The following is a 15,786-nucleotide window of genomic DNA, read 5'->3' on the forward strand; positions in this document are numbered from 1 at the left end:
TCTTCTTCTTCTTCTTCTTCTTCTTCTTCTTCTTCTTCTTCTTCTTCTTCTTCTTCTTCTTCTTCTTCTTCTTCTTCTTCTTCTTCTTCTTCTTCTTCTTCTTCTTCTTCTTCTTCTTCTTCTTCTTCTTCTTCTTCTTCTTCTTCTTCTTCTTCTTCTTCTTCTTCTTCTTCTTCTTCTTCTTCTTCTTCTTCTTCTTCTTCTTCTTCTTCTTCTTCTTCTTCTTCTTCTTCTTCTTCTTCTTCTTCTTCTTCTTCTTCTTCTTCTTCTTCTTCTTCTTCTTCTTCTTCTTCTTCTTCTTCTTCTTCTTCTTCTTCTTCTTCTTCTTCTTCTTCTTCTTCTTCTTCTTCTTCTTCTTCTTCTTCTTCTTCTTCTTCTTCTTCTTCTTCTTCTTCTTCTTCTTCTTCTTCTTCTTCTTCTTCTTCTTCTTCTTCTTCACAGCAGTTTGCATCCATAAAGTTGCATTACTGCCATCTGCTGGTTCCAGCTAGTCTTCACCATTCCGACCACTCATAAAAGGAAAAGAAGAAAGAAAGAAAGAGTAGCCCCAGTCCATATTCTCCTGGGACTTGGTAGTTTTATAGTTGACGCCGTACTAACAATCCAACTTGGTCGTCTGTCCATACGAATGTCTCTGTCCTCCCATTGTTAATGTTTATAGCATATTGTTCTCTGTGTGTAGTTTCATTACAAAAACAAACAGTAGAACAAACTAACTACATTGTTTTCAGTGTTTGCTTGAAATGCTGTTGTGGAAGCAGGGCCTAAAATCCACCATATGTCTGAATATTTGTCTGTCTCTCTGTATTGGCTCTGTGATGGACGACTGACCACTTGTTTCAGTTTTCTGTCTAATGTTGGCGAGGATTGATTGAAGTGTCTCATGGTGCTAATTTAGATAAAACTCTAGACAGAAACAATCATTTGATTTCTTAACTCATCTTCATCAACACACACTGGTTCAGAGAACTACACAAGGTACTAAATAGGTAAACCTAAAAAAAAAAAAAAAAAAAAGCACAAAAAAGTGCCACTTTTTGGTGCTTTTTTCTTCACATTACCAGACGGAGGAGCTTATGCAAAGCGTAAGTGACTGCATTGACTCAACAACGCTTTGCGAGCTTTGGTTCGCAAGGTCAACTTAACCCAGCATATTCACAACAAGCACATTTGGGAAGGTAAAGACTTTATATTTCACTTTGCTTTCTGAGCGAAGCACAGCTCTGCTTTCCTGTGCCAGACTATAAACTGCACTCTCACTCCGTCACAATACGGCCTCTGATTACTGGGGCTGATCCGAATGAGGTCCGCTCCGTGCCAAGACTGAAGAGAGGCATCAGATGCACCCTGGCCACTACAAGATGGCACATATGCAAATGTCACTATTAAACAATGTCTCTTTCAACCCTCTCATCCACTCTCTCCCAGAGATTTGGCACCTGCAAGACAAGTCCTACTTTTATTGTTGAGTGCTTACTTGTTATTGTCTGTTTTTTGTATTTTTTTTAATAACACCTGTCCGACGGTTGGAGACACGCCAACCACCTTTTCCCCACCTTTGGGGATCTGGAGTCTCTCATGTTCTCTGTGACATTTATGCAGACATGGAGAATAGTTTTAATTAGCAGACTCATCCGACTTTTATTGGCACAGCACCGCAGCTCTCAGAGCTCAAAAGGCATCAACTGTTTTCAGGGAATCAATTCAGCCGAGGCTTAATGATTTCCCGTCACTCTGTTTTGGTCAGCAAAAGGATTCGTAGGGCTTTTGTTTACCATATGTAACTGCTATCAATCACAGGAAAGATTCAAGACCGATTCCACACCGATTAACAGCGTGAAAGTGCTATATAACCTGACCAGATTCCATCGTTTTCGCGTCAGAGGACTGAGCGGTACCTTCGCTACCATGCCGTGCCAGCTGTGGAGGACGATGTGGCTGCACCCCATGTTTCAGTCTATTGTGCTCAAACTCATTAAAGTGATTACAATCAACACAGGGGTGCCAATCTGTGCAATAATGGAGCAGGATAGTGTCCAAGGGAGTAAAATTTTGGTGGGAGATTCACACTCGACTTTTTGAGAGCCCCGGCCGTAAAAACAGAGGAAGAAAGTAAGCAACAAATAACAAAGGGAGGCACGAAAGGTTTACGTTCACACAACATTCGCTGATTTCATGACACATGGAGTTGGACTGAGAAGTAGGAGGTTGTTGGGGGTTTGTGATCAGAGCCTTGATTCCTGTGAAAACCTGTCATGTCCTTTTCTCTCCTTCTATCCCCTCACCCCAACCAGGGCAGTTGAAAATCTCCACCTCCGAGTCTGGTTCTGCAGCTTTATTCCAATTTAAGGGGAGTTTTTCTTTTTCCACCGTCTCCTCTGCTTGCTCATGTGGAAATGTTGTTTTTCCTCTGTTAAAGTGTCTTGAGATGACTGTGTTTTTGTAGAAATCCAAAATATACAATGCACAATATGAGTGGAATACAAAAGTAATCTATACTTCGCTGGCACAGCTGAAATCAAAGCAAACGTTGCATTACTTACAGCATGCAGTCGAGAGACGAAGACACACATCAAGGTCACTGATGATTCATTTCCACTAATAATAATAATTTCACAAATAATTTCTCTTCTCTTAAATCAGAACTCAAAACATTTTTTACTCACACAAGGCTTTCAAATAAACAATAGACTATACTTATCTTATTACTTTTATCTTAATAAAGCTATTACTAGTTGTTTTTTTTGCCTGTTTATGTTGTTTTTACTCCCTTTATCTCACATTTCAAACAGTGATTGGGTTGAGCGAGTCTGTTGCGAAAGTACCTGAAACAGCATTACGTGTGGGGTTCTCTGACAAGAGGAGTTGTACGATTAGTATTAGTATTTGGCGGTAAATTAAGACGCCAAATACCAAAAAGTGCAAAGTAAAGTTGACCCAAAGGAAAGGATGAGAGTGTGTGAGGGGTTTTAAAGTATTTCATACTCTTAAATCCTTGAGATTAAGATTCTAAGATGCTTGTTTTAATGGATTTCTTTTATTTATTTGTAAACCATTAAAGTATTTATCTATCTTTATTTAATTTTTTCTAAAGCACTGTGATTTGTTTTGTGTCTGATTGGTGCTTTATAAATAAATATGACTCGCGAAATATTGAATCCGACTATGTTGAAGTTAAATGGAAGGAATTATCAGTATGGCGTCATCCATTCAAAGAATTTTACAATAATGTCTTCAAACCCAAATCACGCTGTTAAACCATCGGTAAGCCCAGGTCTCGTCCCTGGTTATTATACTAATGAAGACGTCCACTCAACTCCACTTTAAATTCAACCAGTAGTCTCACACAGCTTCACCTAAGCAATTTCACCTCGAATGGTATTGAATTTGAAAGAAATACATGTATTGAGAGTAATGGTGACTATGTGAAACATGGACTTAGGTTATGTGTCTTCTGCTTTGTAGATTAAATAATGAAGTTATGGTGACGGATGAAGCCAAACTTTCAGGCCTCCCTTCTCATTCATTGGTGTATAACAAAATGGTGGGTGGAAAGCTGAATGCACGAATCCGGTTATATTTCTCAGTAGCAAAGCGGCATGAGAGGGTAGTGCAGAATCTTCCAACGATGCTTTGTCATCACATCCCCAACTGGTTCAATCTTAAAAGCCGTTTGAAACATTTCCAAGGACAGAGTCCTCATTTCAAGGAACGTCTCAGGATGATTCAACTTCACCTTTAGTCCTAAAGTTCTTCTACATTCCCACAATCCTATAAGCATGTATAAGTTTTGATGATATAATACAGTTTATAGGCTTTTTTAGCACATCATAAGCAGCTGCTGCTGCTGCATATAAACAAAAATGTAAATGTCATTCAGAAACCTTCTGCTTTACACTTTAGTCAGAACTTAAAGAGATTGTTAAGGCTGATTTTGGCCCTCACCATGTATCAACAGTCATTATAAAATTGTTCCTTATTGTGTTTATAAGGGAAATTGCACTGTATGTATTTTACATCTTCACACAACATTAAACATACTAATGGCAATTTAAAAAGTCCCAATAAAACATTTGTATTAGTTTTATTTGACATCCAATTTATTTAGCCTGAATTAACATTATAGCTTTAAAGGTCATATAATTGCAGTGTTATGCTAATCTTTATCTATTATGAGACAACGTGTAACGTTCGTTGGGCATAAAATATCTCATGACCATGATATGGGCTTATTCCACCTTATTATCTTATAACTTTTATCTTAATAAAGCTATTACTAGTTGGTTTTTTTTGCCTGTTTATGTTGATTTTTCCAATCAGATTTATTCTCTTTTTCTGGAACATATTCAAGGCATGACTAACTAATCTAATACTATACTATACTAATTAATCTATACTAATATGTACACATCACTTTGCACATCTAACCCTAACCCATCATGTGGGCGGCCAAATTACGGCCCTCCATGTGGCTGGTGGGGGTCAAGGGTCTTACTCAAAGACCCAGAGTTGTGAACTTTCTAGTGTGGGGATCAAACCTATGCGCTCCTGATTCTCAATTCTGAGCTCCAAGTCTCTCTAACCTCTAGGCCACCACTCAGAGCTCAGTCATCCATGCAAGCTTGGATATTGACAGCCATCAAACATTTACAGTTAACTATTAGAACTATTTCAAGGCACATAGATTCTAGAGACTTCCAAAAAAAACAACAAGATTTGACACAATTTAGCTTTTGTGGCATTACGTCTGTTACCTCTGAACAAAAATGGTTTCGTGAATGAAAAGCAGTAAGTGGAGGAATTCCATTCGACACAGTCACTTAGCTAAATGGTTTGACTGCTCGGGAAGCTTTTATTTTCACTACTGTAATCTGGCCTCCATCAGGCCTTTTTCCACACAGATGAATTTTAAATGATGGCGTGATATAACTCTTCTGTGACATGCAGTCAGGGCAGGCAGGGTAGGCAGTACCTACCCAAGGCTGAATTGAAATGAATGAAATATTCATTTTGATTATTTGTTAGAATTATAATCTAATTAATTATAATTTATTTTTCAATATCCGGTAGCTTACAGGACCTATAGGTATTAAAGTGCCAGCATTTTGTGATTTTCATAGCCCAAATGACACCGCCATTTCCTGGTATGGCAGAGAGGCTGCACAAGTCACTCACTCTCTGTGGACTTAACCGTGCTATGCTAAATGCTATACGTACGTTCACAGTGCATTAGTGAATTGATACAGCGCTGCTACGCTCTCTCGCTAGTCGGCGGGTTAACGGGCAGGATGACGGCGCGCAAGACGATAAAAGACATTTTCACAACTTTCTCTTGAGGAATAACAGCAGATTCTAAAAATGGGAGGCCAACACCTGAGCTACCATCAGCAAAGGAAAGGTCAGAAAATTGTTGGTACTTTCATGTAAATTTGGGGCGGGGACGCGCCGCAGTAGTGGTTTCAGCACCGCGGACAGCTCTGCTGTCAGAGATAATCGCTCTGGGTTGGCATTGTTTCAAATGTGTTTATTTGGGGTTATATTAGGCTTGTTAGTGTTGGTAATGTCGCGTTGTTGTTGCTTAGTTCGTGCAGTTAGTTAGTTCATCTAGTTTAGTTTAGTTTAATATTTGGAAGTTGGCAACCAGAAGAGAAGAGGGTTTTTGTGTGCCATGTCGTCCTGCCAAAGTGTTACTATTTGTTGTGTCAAAACAAAAGTCTTTGCTGGTAGCAGTTGGTATGAAGGGGAAAAGCACAGTTTCTTTTGTTACTTCTATGTATCTCTCATTTATGTCGACATTGATGACCCTGTCAGCCCCTTCCTCATGCTCACGGCACGTTACTGAACTCTTCATACTGAAGGCTGAGAGATCTTCTCAGATCTGGTGCAACAAGACCTCAGCCAAGCACAACGCAGCCTTTATCAACATGGATTTCCATTTTCCAATCATTATCTGCAGGAGAGTAAAACGAGCGTGTATTATTAGTTAAGATAAATGTGAATCCCTCCCTCAGTGCTCTGTGCTCTGACAGCTCTTCCCTGCAGGTCACAAGGTGATGACAGGGTAAGGGTTGGTGGAGCTCAAACTCCAATTACTGTTATTGTTGTAAGCTGTGATCCATTACTGAGTCACCGTGCTGAAGGCTGCAATTACTGTCCATAAAGTTGGTCCAGTAAGACATGATGAAACAGAAAAAGAAGAGACAGTTTCAAAAATACAAGAAGCAAATGATAGTCTTCAACACCAATAACAGAGGGTAGTGGCGATGTGCTCCCGTAGGATCTCTGGCTGTTGAACGAGAACTTCAAATCAAGACGAGCTGACATGTCTGAGAAAAGAAAATGCTGAAAAAAAGAGAGAACATGTGGCACTGTGTATTCACCTGTGTGGTGATCCATAAAGGTGCTGGTGACCACACCGGTGTAACTAGTGTGCACATTGACTTGGCATTGCCATTCTAAAGCCACTTCATCCACAAACTAAAGCAAACACTTCATTCACAGAAGGAAACGTCATGTTATACATAAGATGCTGCCATCCAGACACGGAGCAGCGAATGGGAGCTGCAGATCAGGACCGCTCCTGAACAACTTGCTGCTCCTGAACAACTGCTTGGTGTGAAGACTCTTGAATGTGATTACAAGCTTTGTGTCTGAGTCTGACGGTCGCCTCGCAGCACGCCGCCTGCTCTAGGAGCTAAATTCTTTTTGTTACACTGTTTATAATTTATGGATCAAACACTTTTATATTTAGTCAGTGATTCAATTTAATTCGCCTTCATGCATTCTCCATAAATATTTCATTTTTTCATCTCCACTTTCAGAGTTTCGGGGAAATTTTATAATTACTTCAAAACAAATATGGATGCACTGCTGTTCCTTGATAATGTGACTTCTTTGAAGATGTGGTCGACTGTTTGAAAAGTGTGCAATGTGCTTCCAGAGCTCAGGTTTCCTACTTTTTTCTCGTCTCCTTCTTGAAGCAGCTGCATGTTGCTGCGCCGCTGGCTGTCGCTTCGCCTCAGGGTGGCGCTCCGGTGCTCCGGCAGGTCGGGAGGTGGGGACACGCCGCGGCCCTGAGGGTCGACCCAGGTGTAAACGTGGTTGGTGACGTAGCCGCCAGGGATCCGTCCGACGGAACGCACTGAGAGGTTCAGCTTCTTACTGCCCTTCAGCACCTGAGGAAGAGGAGAAGGACGGCATTTTTTTTAAAACAATCAGTCAGGTTTAGCAGTGCAAATACGAAGAGCTTTATGTGCTCCCAAAACCTCACTTTAGTGCAGAGGTGTCAAACATGTTTCAGTTCAGGGGCCACACATGGCCCAGTTTATCTTGAGTGGGCTGGACTGGTGAAATAGTGCCATAATAACCTTCAAAATTAAACTTTGAAGTTTGTATTTGTCGTTTCACAGAGTATGCGTGATTTAATCAGTCGATTATCGCCATTAGAGAATAAGCGGTTATTGATCAAAAGTTGACCGAGTGAACCTGATGTTTATTGTTCACACTTTACTTTCAGTCATAAAATGCAGGTCATATGGTGTTTTCTAATGTCCTTGTGTCACGTATCCAGTAGAGGACATGCCGAATCCTTCAACGTCAACCTCGGTGCATTTACTGAACCGAGTGGTTTCCCTCAGTAGTAACTAGTTAAATAAAATAAACAACAAATCGATAAATTTCCCATGACGTGCCTCATTGTGCCAACGCTTGACTGATATGTTAGCTCCTCCTCCGTCCACGCTTTTATTGCTGCTGCCACATTAAGGGACGTCGCCATCTTGGATGTGATTCACTGATGCATCACTAATGGCCGTTTTTACATCAACGCATCACCCCAGAACTAAAAAAATGAATCGTTCCAATATATCGGCTATCCGAATTTTTTTCCCTCTAATATCAGAATCGGCCCAAAAAAATATATATATCAGTCAGGCCCTTATGAAAAATGTCTATATTTTCGCAAAACCAAACAATTAGTTAAGAAAATGACTACGATCTCAACATAAAGCCAATTTTTTACTGAAACCTTCTGGTGCAAAATACAGTAAAATGTCCACAAACGTCGACCCACACACACATACATACATGGATCCAAACACTGTGAGATGTGAACATGAAACATTAAAGAAAAACTGGCCGATTTGTGAAAGAAAATTAGCAAAAATTTGCATCTTTTTCTCCTTCCAGAGCTTTACAAAACCTCTAAATGACCAAACATAAACACACACACACACACACGCACACACACACGCACACACACACACACACGTCTCAGACATTTCTTCTGAGAATTGCTGCTGGCCATGCCTCATTGCTTTCTGATAGCCCTCCTGTATGTGCGATCCTTCCACAGATCAATGTATTCCCATGAGCCCTCTGGTCTAGAGAAATCAAACCCAATGTCGCCGAAGCGCTTAACGACCAAACAGTCCTTGTGGACCACTAGCAGACAAGACGTTCTGCTTTCATTTCAAGTAAAAAATGACCTCAAATGTTGCTGATTTGTAAAGAGCAACAGCCTCCAAGTTTGTATTCCACGTCCAAAGGCTCCCTGCAGAAGGAAAATGATGGGAATTGTTACAGGAAACTCTTCTCGTCTGGAAGATCCTGACGCCAAGTGTAAGATGATACTGGTGCACCTCACAAGCTGGAGATGTACGATTACATTCACACTTTTCCTCCATTGTGGCTGAGTTCATTCAGCTTCTCATACGCCACTTAACAGAAACACAGCCTGATGTTCATTTATTGTACAGACGGGACAGTTGACATAATATGACAATAGCAGGCCCATATATAAGTAGCTACCAATCTCACTTCTCCTCCGACAATTCTTTTTATTATCCAAGGATCCCAACAGCTGTGCACCATAAAATCTTTTAATGTAAAATTATCTAGCGTGAGATTATTCGTGCGGCGTGCTAACGGAGGTTCATGAAGACAGAGCGAGATTCTAAACCAGTTGGAATCGGCGTATTTCAGTTGAATTAAAAGCCGTTCCCATCGCTTCACCTGAGCAAAAAACTTGGATCAGGTCAAACGTCAGTCATGATGAGCTGTGGCGACTCCACAAAGTACAGTCATTTTTGGTTGCTTTATATTTTTTATCAAAGCAGTGCCAAGGATTGTGTTAATGTACATTAGGACGAAATGACTGCGTTCCTTTCCCTGCAATTCTCTGCAAAGGAAGCACAAAGTGCTTCTGTTGGATTGGCTTCAACCATACTGCAGCAGAAATGATCCGTTGTCACAGAGCAGCGGGCTGCAGAGGAGGCTCATCCCTTTGAGCGCAACGATCCGACTGAATCAATTTCACAATTTTGATTTGTACCCAGAGATAATAACTGCAGAACCCTGTCAGCAGTGACGATCCTCCAATTGTACTAAAACGCCTGTCATCGCTCCCTCCTACCACCTCATGTATCCTCCTCCTCCTCCTCCTCCTCCTCCTCCTCCTCTCTGCATTACTGGAAGCGGGGTTTCCAACTACAAGATAAAAGTCCTATAAGGAACAGGAACAAAGCCGTATTCACAACGATGACGAACGCCACACAAGTGAGATCCCTGCTGTTGAGACATTATTGGATGTATATGGGAACACAAGCAGTATAGCACAGTGGTGATGTAGCAGTTGCCATTCTTACCTCACAGAGCAAGACCCCTGGTTCAACTCTGAGTATGACGCAGGCTCAACTTCTCCGATGATGATTGATACAAGAAGCGTGCAGGATTAATTACCTTTGCCAATGTAAGTTGGGCGACCAACGAAGTTGACCGAGAAGGTTATGTTTTCCTCTGCATGTATTTATTTATTGGTTATGTACTCTGTGTCTGTATTTTACCAACTTTTTGCAAAAACTACTTTCTCAGGGATGATTTGTCATCATCCAAGGGCCAATCGACTCGATTTTGGGACGTTAAGGGCCAACTGTTCATTTGTAGACGTGAGACCCATCTTGAACATCCTTTGTCCTGTATAATGAACTTTGTGAAGCACCTTGTATTGCAGGAGCTGTATATCGGTGTTTGTACAAATTTGCCACCAAAAAGTTGGGTCTGTGTTGATGTTGAGATGTTCTTCCCATTTGGAGTTTGGAAGTGAGACTGTGACATTTGAACGTCATAGAATTGAGACGATTTTAGAAAGTGATGTTGGTGGTGAGGTCTTAGTAGAAGTCTTTAGAAGTCCCAAAATAATGAGAATTGCAACGTCAGTTTTAAGCAAACTCTCCGGTGGTATGTGGAGGAAAGTCCTAAAAAAAAGTCATTCATGTGAAAATATCTAAAATCAGAATACTTTAAAAACTCACAATTAAAATAAATGATACATTAAGCTCATATTTCTGGTCTTCTCTATTTTCTGTTGCGGAACACTTGCATTTGGTATTTGGATGATCTGTCGCATTAATAACAAGAATGTTTTTTTGCAGAAACCTTGATGGTTCCCTCGGCCAAGTATGTGTGAATAAATGAAAAACAGCATCTATTTCAGTTATTGCTGTTGTTAGGAGTGATGAAGAGGAGCTGCACCTTGTTAGCATGACTATGTCCAGGTAAACAATATCAATAAGTAACATGCCATGTTTGTCAACTGACCTAAGAAAAACAGGTTTATTCTGAAGGCTTCTGTTTGTTCAGCTTCGTCATCATGGTTGTTCTCTGAGATCTCATTTTCTCAGGTAGCGACTCTAAAAAAAAAAAAGTTTTTAGTGCACTACCTGCACACACCGTGTATTGTGAATTATGTAGGACAATTCAGACTATTATTATGGAACTGGGACAGAGCTATAATTATGTTTGCAGTTTTAGAAGAGGATAGACATTTCAATTGGATGATCTAACTACGAAAAGAGAAAGAAATCGTTAATTCAAAAGTCTGAAAGCAAAGCAACGATTGCAGTCTATAACAGGTATTTAGGTCAAAATACTGGACTTCTCACATTGATTTATAGTTTCAAGTCAGTCTGGGAATCTTAAATGCATTGAGGGGAAATGGAGGAAGAAGGGAAAATGAGCAGCGCTTAGAGGTGATGAAAGTGGGAGTGCAGGAGGCTGCAGCCAGTGAGGAACAGAGGTAATCAACGGAGCAGCAATGGTGCGGTGGTCCCAACGCCACCGCCGCCGCCGCCGCCGCCTCCTCGCAGCAGAAGAGCTGATTGTGACACCACCGCTATCTGAGCAGAACTAACATTGCCGGGTAAATAATGGAATGTATGGCAGGGCGTAATGGGAAATTGCAACTGCAGGTAAAGCGCTTCTCAGACAATAGCACGGACCAAACAACGTGCTCTCCAGAGGGTCCGGGAGATTCAGTTCATACGCTGAAACCGACTGACCAGAGACGAGTGTCCCATCCCATCAGCCCCCAGTGCCCAGACAGATACTGTGGGAGGATTAGCAGCACCTGAAGACACAGTGAAGAATGACTTACAAGTCCGGAGAGATTAAACCGTCACACTGGGTGTAAAAAGACTCCGTATTAAACAGACCCGATGGTATCACAACCTTTTTCAGCCACAGTCCCTAAAACCCCATTAATACTGCAAACAGTGGACGTTTAATACAAAGTCCATAATTGAATGAAACTTAGTTATTAACTATAAGAGGCTTAACCTGTTGGTTGCAATTTTACATCTGTTTCGATTCATGAAATTGCACTATAGATAGATAGATAGATAGATAGATAGATAGATAGATAGATAGATAGATAGATAGATAGATAGATAGATAGATAGATAGATAGATAGATAGATAGATAGATAGATAGATAGATAGATAGATAGATAGATAGATAGATAGATAGATAGATAGATAGATAGATAGATAGATAGATAGATAGATAGATAGATAGATAGATAGATAGATAGATAGATAGTTTTGAAAAACATGAATATATTTAAAGAAAAGACACAGTAAACTAGTTGCATTTTCCACTCACTCCGTTGGAAATTGAAGTAGAAAGCTCTACAAAGGATCCGCTTATCAGACGCCAATAATCAAGTTAACTATAGCTTTCTTTCTCAGGTCTTGCAGACTATAGGTTCACTTTATTTTATTACTTTTCAACAAATATGGGCCATAATAGCTCCATATAAGCTGTGGCTATTTCTCTATATGTTTTTAATGCCTGTAATATTTAATAATCATCACAACCTGTATAATATCCTAAAAAGAAGTGGATGCCTCTGATCTGATATGGGACCTTGGAGTAAAATATAACCCTCCATATAAATCCATAAAAATATAAAAAAAGAATTCACACTGTTTGTCGATAAATTTGCTGGGCAGGCAACTCTGAAGCTCAAATGGAATTAAAGCCCCACTGTTCATCCTGCCATCCTTTCAGAAAACACAAAGCCGGAGCCTTCACGGGGGTTCAGTTGAGGTTGTGCTGCGGACAGGAGGATTTATGCAGAGAAAAGAAAGCTGGCTCCCAGTCTTCTGCTAAAAGCATTCCTTCTCTGATGATTTGCTGCTGGGTTGACTTCACTTCAATGATAATAGTTTCTGCTAATTTCACCCGAACTTGACAAGTCGAACACGAGACAGGCACCGGTAGACCGGAGTGTATCGTGGTGTGTAATCTCAAACAAAAGCACCAGGCGGCCGACACGCAGATCAGATGTATGATAGCGACGCAGCCAGTGTGGGGACAATAAAGCAAAAGAGCGGACAGGTAAATTGCTTTTCACCCTGTTTATTTACTACTGCCATCAGCAGAGATCTCTCGCCAGCCCGTCCCTTTTAAACAAGCTCGCATGCAGCTTGAATCCACCTCGAGGCACGAGCACAAATACTAAATTCTATGTTCAGACTCACTCATAAGCCCATAAAGAAGGTGAAGACATCTTTTCTCAGGCCCGTTTTATAAGTGAAAATGAAAAACGTCTGTGAAATTTTGGATTATGAGATTCCTCAAACTGGCTTTGTCTTCTATCTGGGACACCTGAAAAGGGTCATTTGAACCGAGGACCAAAATATTTGGATACGATTCTCTTGGCCAAGAAAGCCACTACAAAGAACTGGCAAGAACAGTTTATAGTTTTGCTGCACGTGTGCGAGTAAATGGACAATAACAAAGATGGCGGCGAGTGTCATGTGTCATGACTGGTTGGTTTCATTACAGAAACAAACAACAGCACCCACTAGTGGCTCTAAAATGAAAACTTATAATTTTAAGCATTTATGGCGTTTGTTTGTAAACGATGTGAACACAAAACTTTTCTGTAACAAAAATGTAAAAATGGTGGGTTTTCACTTAAAACGTTGTTGTGTAAACGAGGTCTCTATGTAATAAATTGACAATATAACTAAGTCTCACTGTTAATGTAGTTTAAAACGATTTAATAGTTTGTTTTTTTGTACAAATTTCTGTATACTTCTTTTGACTAAATGTTTGATGGAATCTGCAATTTTAACATTGAGGTGATTAAAGAACATTTAAAAAGAAACTCTCACGTCATCAGTTGACTTATTAAAAGTGCATCATGTCTTACGTTTTGTTGAATTGTAACATTTTCAACATTCAGCACTTTCAAGGTTTTTTCTGTGGAAAAACAGCTTTTAAAAGACAAAACTTATTTAAAACTAATTTAAAAAGAAAAAAAAAAATACCTAAAACTTGAACACTAAACCCCAAAACCCCACACTCATTTGGAAATCACAGGGTTATGGCGTCCACATTGGTCTACAGGGTCAGAGAATATTCACAATGCAATCCGAAAATATACTAAAACCACACATACAGTTGGTGCACTTTATGGAGAATAGTGAGTAATTTAGGAAGTAACTGAAAGGAAGTAACTTATATTCTATTGCATCACATCATATCTCATGATATTACACTGCATCTTAGTGTGTCACACTGTATTATATTTGAACTGTGGTGCGGTGCAATAACTAAAAGATCCAAAACAATTGGACAAACACATTTATTCCAAAATGTAAATAAAGAGATGATTGGTGGGCTTTCAGCTTGCAAAGCTGCCACAACATTCTGCATAAAACACAACCATTGTTTCTGAAATTATGAAGGTTTTCATGCACGTTTTGCTGTAAAAGTCTCAACTGTTTCACCTGTTTACGTCCCCCGGCTCAGGATTCACACTAAAACTAAGCTTTTCCGCTTCCGTTCAGACCAGGAAACTACAACACGTGTAAACATGCGTTACGTGATCAATGTTCCTCGCCTGAACTGAGTATTCCACTAGATTACTCAATCCCAAGACGTAATCCCAGTGACACAAGAGTGCAATAAACACACTTACACACACTTCCATTGACCCTGCAGCAGCCGTCATGGCTGAGCACTTCAGAGGAGCCGTGAGAACCATCCTCACTAATTCCCCGCTCACACATGCACACTCACACGCCGAAGAGGCGACAGGAAGCGATTCATTGTGAATTCAACCTTGAAGAATCGCCGACGCCGTACAAGTACTACGCTGAGTGAAAAGACACCCCGCTGCTCGGCTGGAGGACGATTCAGTCTGATGTTCAGTAAACGTCCTGTGATGTACACAAGAGAGGAACGCTGAGGCAACAGACCTAAATCGTTTTGATCCTTTTGAGAAATTCAAGCAGAAAGTGGCTTTCTATAAAAAAAAAAAAAAAAGAACAGAAATGTCAACAACATAAAGAAAGTTGCGGGGAAGCTGATAGGCGAATTTTCTAACGTTAAAAAAAAAAAACTACCAGGGATAGAGAATGAATATGGTACATGGTAGAAAAACTAGCCTGGCAACATGGAGTAGATTATTCTCAAAGCATGTAAACCATGAGCTTACATACCACCTGCCCCTGAGATATACGTGAAATCCACGAGGCTCAGTCGACTACGCCAAAGTGCAAAGATACCCGACGGCAGGCGCGACAAAGCAGAGTGTTCAACCACATCCACAACATTCGGAGGGTCTCCGATAGCGCCGGCTGTTTCACAAATTGAAAACTAAAGAGATGACCGATGTCTGACTGCAGCGTGCTTTCAGTCTGGGTGACGGGATCCTCTCGGTTCTCTACTGTGAAGAGAAATAGCAGTTTGAAGAGTGAACCCAGACCAACACTTGCCCCGACTCGGTGAAATCAGTGAGTTCTGCACCTGCGTTCAGCCACCCGCCAGGAAAACGCCTCCTCTGCAGCATCACTCATCCTCCGGTGAACTTTAGTCTCAGTGTGAGGCTTTGAAACTTTCATGAGGTGGTGAAGGAGAGAGGGTTGGTTTTTTTTCTTCCTTTAAGTCTCAGTCTGTCATTTCCCCTAAATACAACTGAAGCTACCGTTTTCAGGCTTGTTTTATCCCGACTTTTGGAAAATTCACCCTTAACGTACAGGTCCTCAATGGTTTCCACGCATGAGTGAGTTCTCTCTGCATTGGGCTCCAAAAGTCAAACCTGATGGGTGACAAATGTGTATTTTTCTACTTGATTTGAGCATTCCTTACCATCCATTTCAACATTGCCTGACTACAAACAAATCTTTCAAGTGATTTCACTGCGTCAGACACACTTCCAGTGTGTACCTGAAAGTACGAGAGCTTTGCGTCTGTCATCTGGGGTGTTTGGTGCGACGGTGGTCATCCAAGCAGTTTGAAAGGGGCTCCATCTGGACTCTCAGATAATGTCGACCCGCATTTATTTATTTATTTATTTTATTTTATTTATTTATTTACACTGTCCACTTTTAAAACTAATCTTAAAACCCACTTCTTTTCCTTGGCTTTTAACCATGTTTGAGACTCTGTCCCTGGTTTTATTGTTGCCAATCTTTTTGTTTGTTTATTGTATTTCA

At 40.6% G+C, this 15,786-nt stretch overlaps 1 protein-coding gene across 1 annotated transcript in view; it reads right to left on the reverse strand.

Moving 5' to 3' along the window:
* whrna (whirlin a) overlaps positions 1–15,786 on the reverse strand; it is a gene marked incomplete at its 5' end in the record, with an annotated part of 229,962 nt that overhangs the window by 122,607 nt on the left and 91,569 nt on the right. Inside the window, one exon of the mRNA XM_080477670.1 lies at positions 6,957–7,175. Within this exon, the coding sequence (XP_080333796.1) occupies positions 6,957–7,175 (219 nt within the window). The remainder of the gene's footprint in view (positions 1–6,956; positions 7,176–15,786) is intronic.

The sequence above is a fragment of the Lipophrys pholis genome (assembly GCF_963383615.2).
Source record: "Lipophrys pholis genome assembly, chromosome: 12".
Classification (NCBI taxonomy): Eukaryota; Metazoa; Chordata; class Actinopteri; order Blenniiformes; family Blenniidae; genus Lipophrys; species Lipophrys pholis.